Genomic DNA, 4,845 nt, shown 5'->3' with positions numbered 1-4,845 from the left:
TCTCAGAGACAGACCCAGACAAGTTTCCAATTCTTGGTGAAGGGCCCCTAAGTGCCCTGCTTGGTTGGACTCGTCCTCCTTTTAGTGGAAGGTTAGATTTCAGGACCGGAGCAAGCTGCTAAATCCTACTACCCCATCTCCCTGGCGCTCTGTACGGAGATCAGTAGGGCACCAGTGGCAGATGGGGCTCTGGGGGTTGTTCTTTGCTCTGAATTGCAGTGCAGTGAGGTCTACTGAGCTGTTTTCTTGCAAGGACATGGCGGTGGGGTGGGTCTAGGGTGGGTGTCACTGGTTCTGGGTGGGCACCCACCTTACCGCCGCCCTCAGCCTGACGGCCAAGGAGGAGATACCGTGCGGACGGCCATGTGGCCCCGGTAGGCGTGACACTAAGGACTTCTCCAGGCCTTGCCCCAGCTTCATGAAGAAGGGGCAAGGGAAGGAGCAGGCAGTGGCTCACGGCATGGACGTTCCTGTGCTGAATGCTCTGGTGCCCGTAGTGAGGCCTCTGGAGAAAGGGTGTACAAGCCACCACAGACTGTGCGATACCGGGACCTCGCAATTCAGGCCTGGAAGGTGACAGCGCTGAAGAGGACATGCGGCAAACGGGGGCCACGCTGGCACCTTGGCACTCGCTCCAGAACCTGGACCGGCGATTGGCGCGCGCTTGCTGGCGGCCAGCACCCTGTCTTGCTGTCTGGCAACTGATTGCTCCCCGAACCTGGCCAGCTGGCCTGACCTGCCCTGGAACCACTTCGCCCCCAGGCCGCATGCGCACACTCTTCACTGCCTCTGTCTCTGCCCCTCCTCCACAGCAGCCACAGCCAATGCGGAGTCCTCAAATCCCAGAGCCTGTGCGCCTGCGCACCACTTTGGCGGGCTGCGGCAGGAGGCTTCAGGGAGCTAATGGTCTTGCGGCCAAGGCTCCCCCCACCTGCTGCCATTTCCTGTCCTTGTCCTGAGGCTGCCCTAGCTACACTGGGGCCAGGGCCGAGCGTCATGGCCAGCGTGTCGCGGTCCGGACAAAGCGGAGATTCCCGTCGACCCTGGGCCCTGATCGTCCCGGATGCGAAAGGTGGAGAGTCCTGGCCCCGCGGGAATGCAGGGGCGCTGGACGGCATGGGCTGGCCGCAGTCCCCAGGTTCAGGGGTGGCAAGCGCCCATCCTGTGCAGGAAGCCCAGGCCGGGTGTGAGATACAGGTGGCAAGCCCAGCGGAGGAATTGGTGCTGATATTGGATGACGGAATGGTGGCGGCTGAGGTGGTGATCGGAATGGTGGCGGCTGAGGCGGCTGAGGTGAGGGAGGAGGAAGAGGACGGCGAGGCGACCAAGGATGAGGTGGCTGGAGAGGAGAATTCTGAGGAAGCCAAGCCAGAAGCAGAGGACATGCACGAGGAGGAGGAGGTGGAAGTTGAGAGACAGCAGCAGGAGGAGATTCAGGAGCAAGAGGAGAAGCGCGAGGCAGATGCAGAGGCGGAGGAGGGGCCCCAGCTCTCACAGCCGCTGCAGCAGCAAGAGCCAGCGCTGCGTCCTGCCTCAGCCCAGGACCCGCTGGCAGCGCTGGAGCGTCTTCAGCTGGAGATCAGCACTGGGAATGCCCAGGATTCCAGGGCCTTATGGCGGCTGAAGCGCAGGATTCTTCGGAGGCGGTTTTCTCACCTGGATCACAGAAGGGCCGTCATCAAGCACATCCCTGGATTCTGGGCCCAGGCGGTATCCTTCCTTGTGCTGGTGGGTGATGCCGGGGGTTGTTGTGCAGGAGGGCTGGGCACTGAGAGCAGGGTGCCTCAGGGCGATGGCCCCCAGAGAGGAGAGCTGGGGAATGGTCCCTGGCCCTGGGTTGGTGTGGTCTGGGATCCAGTGTAAGGCCTTGGACAGGGGCGGTTGTTGGGCATGGGGGGACTTGGTGACTGGGTCTGTTTCCTCTAGGTCTCCGCCAACGTTGGCCTGCAGGCTGGTCTCAGATATTACTTGCAGACACGAGCCATGTGTCCCCATGCTACCAGAGCTAGGGTAGCACAAAGCAGCCTTCACTCAGAGCAGATAAGGCAAGGAAATATTTCGCTGCAAAATGGGAGAGTTACACAGGCCACACACCCACCTTCACATTCACAGGCTGTGCACGTTTCCTAGCAGTTCCTTCAAAAGAGAGCATTTCAGACACACACTCATGACCTTTAGTGGAACCACGCCACGCCCCTTTGCCAGACAGTAGGACGACTGAGACCCACTCCGAATGGGGTACAAGCTGCCTCCTCAGACCCTGACACACACACACACACACACACACACACACACACACACACACACACACACAGAGGATTCTCTCCTGGTATCTCCACCCCTGCTTCCCTCTCTGTCCTCAGGCTCTGGCTCGGTCCCACCCATGTCTTTCTCTCCGGACTGGCTGTGTCACTGTGTCTAATCCTTTTCCCTCCTCGGCCCTCCTCGTCCGTGCTTCTCGATCTCTTTCTCCCTCCCACACCCTCTGCTTGCAGCGTAAGTGTGCAGTCGGGTTCCTGTAAGCCATGTTATTCCATCTGGACTCAGGAGGCTGGTGACAACATAGGTCTTCACGGGAATATGCCAAGAAACCCAGCCGTGAGGAGGGGTCAGAGCACATGCCGACATCACAAGCTATGATGGGCTGCTGGCAGCCCACACAGGTCAGATATAGGAAGGAACGTGAGGCGTGCAGGCAGTGGAGTCTCTCCCTGCTGTGTGCAGACAACGTGGGAGGTACAGGAAGCCAAGGGACTGCCCAGTGTCGATGGGGTCTGATGCATTTGCAGAGGCTGAGGAGTGTGGGGACTAGTGTTTCCTGGTCTTTCTGCACATGCCGTGATCTAGTCCCTTGCTCTTAGCCTGGGAGGGTTGGAGGGGGGCTGTGTCTGTTTCCACAGCATCTGAAGGCACAGCTCCTTGACACAGCACAGATTCTGAATCACCCCCAGTTGTCAGCCATGATCGGTGCCCAGGACAAAGACGTGCTCAGCTACATGGTCGACTTGGAGGTCAGACCGGGGAGGATGTGGCTGGGGGCCGTCCCGTTGGGTGTGGGATTTAGACAGGAGAGGGTGAGGCAAAGGTGCTCACCCTCACAGCCAGGCAAGTAGCTCAGGACCCAGAGAGAGGACACTTGCCCCCTCCTGTCCCATTGCTCACGGCAGGTGGGAGAAGTGGGCCATCCCAAGTACCGCTGCAGAGTGATGTTTTTCTTTGGGGCCAACCCGTACTTCCGGAACCCAGTGATCATTAAGGAGTATCAGCTTAGCTTTGCTGGTAGGGTGTGGGTCCCATCATGGTGTGGGGCAGGGGGATGAGGAGCATGAATCAGGGGCAGGGGGGAGGGGGAGGGGGAGGTGGGTGGGGAGGAGGCCATCAGGTTGCTCCTCAAATCCTCTCTTCCTGCAGGCTACAGGGCATCACATTCCACTCCAGTCCAGTGGTTCTGGGATTATGAACATGGAGCTCCCAGTCGCAGGCATGACCCCACCAGCCTTAACTTGATCAACTGGCTGTGTGAGCACAGCTGCCCAGGGGCGAACAGGATTGCCGAGGTGGGGCCCCTGAGGCCTTCGTCAGCAGTGGGGATGTGGGTGGCCCCCGGCCAGAGAGGAGAGTGGGCTATGCCCAATGTGGCGCCGGCCTGTGTCCTCTTCCAGATCATCATCGAGGACCTGTGGCCCAATCCCCTGCAGTACTACCTGAGGGAGGAAGGGACCAGAAGACAGTGATCAAACGTGCGCACATGTCGGTGAGAACCCCAGTATGCGGTGTGTTGACCTGCGTGTTGTATGGGCAAGGGAACGTGGGCCAGACATTGGCTTGGAAATGGAAGGTCCGCCGAGACAGGGACACAGGTAGCATGGGGAGAGGGTGGGAGGATGACAGGGGACCTGCAGAGACTCAGCTGCAAACACACAGAGGGTCGAAGCCTGCAAACCAAATGCAGTTGTGCTGTGGGCTGGGGCTTTGGAGAGCAACTCGGGAGGAGCAGTGCTTCACCACAAATGCTCCCCGTGGATCTCCGCCCTGTCCCTGGCTTCCCCCTGCTCCTTCAGTCTGGATTTGCCTGCCAGTCTTTGGGTCAGGAGCTGCCGTGTCCCCAGGCGCCACTGTGGTGAGAATCTCGCACTTCCTTCCATGTGCCCCACCACGCCATGTCCTCCCGCAACCGGACAGCCATTCTTAGAACTGGTCCAAGGCCATTGGGGGCTGGAAATGAATCCCTGGGTGAGAAAGCAAGGGGGATCTCAAAAGGGCGAGGCACAAGAGTGACACCATCTGGGATGTATCTGCAAATATCCCGTATCATTCTTGGTGTCTGTTGCGTGGGGGTGCGTGTGTGTGCGTGTACGCAAATGTGTCTGCGTGTGCCCACATACGTCAGGGGCTCTGCATCTGTGTGAGCATGAATGGCGCAGAGCTTCTATCTTTGCCCATGCAGAAACAATGGAGGATGCCACCAGCACTAGAAGAGATGGGTGGATGAGTCTCCTGTCTTCTACGTGCCCTGGAGAGAATTGGGGAAGTGATCACATGTGGCAGCCTTGAAGAGTTGCCACGATGTTTATGTGGACACATACAGGAAGCTGAAAACCCTTCTGTTTGTGTGTGTGTGTGTGTGTGTGTGTGTGTGTGTGTGTGTGTATGTGTGTGTGTATGGGGACCTGAGGAGGGACGACGAGGAAAGGACCTGAGTGTGACTGTCCTAGCTGCTGCCCGGGTGATTCTGTGTGTGCAGGATAGGTGCAGTACTCGTGTGGGGCAGGTGTTGCCATGTGCACAGAGGCCTGCCTTCTTGGGCAGGCAGAGCCTGGAAGGAGGAGGAGGAAGAGACAGACC

General features: G+C 59.0%; 1 protein-coding gene across 1 annotated transcript; it reads left to right on the top strand.

The window, feature by feature from the left end:
- Positions 1–1,116: 1,116 nt before the first annotated feature.
- Positions 1,117–4,492, top strand: LOC144615597 (uncharacterized). The gene is made up of 3 exons (XM_081794929.1): positions 1,117–1,710; positions 2,934–3,074; positions 4,391–4,492. Exons 1-3 carry the CDS (start codon positions 1,117–1,119, stop codon positions 4,490–4,492), a joined length of 837 nt encoding a protein of 278 aa, XP_081651055.1.
- The last annotated feature ends 353 nt before the right edge of the window (positions 4,493–4,845 follow it).

Source organism: Panthera onca (assembly GCF_046562875.1).
Source record: "Panthera onca isolate mPanOnc1 chromosome Y unlocalized genomic scaffold, mPanOnc1 haplotype 2 h2.ChrY_unloc_1, whole genome shotgun sequence".
NCBI classification, from domain to species: domain Eukaryota; kingdom Metazoa; phylum Chordata; class Mammalia; order Carnivora; family Felidae; genus Panthera; species Panthera onca.
The sequence above is the reverse complement of the archived record's forward strand: the minus strand, read 5'-3'. Positions and strand labels throughout refer to the sequence as shown.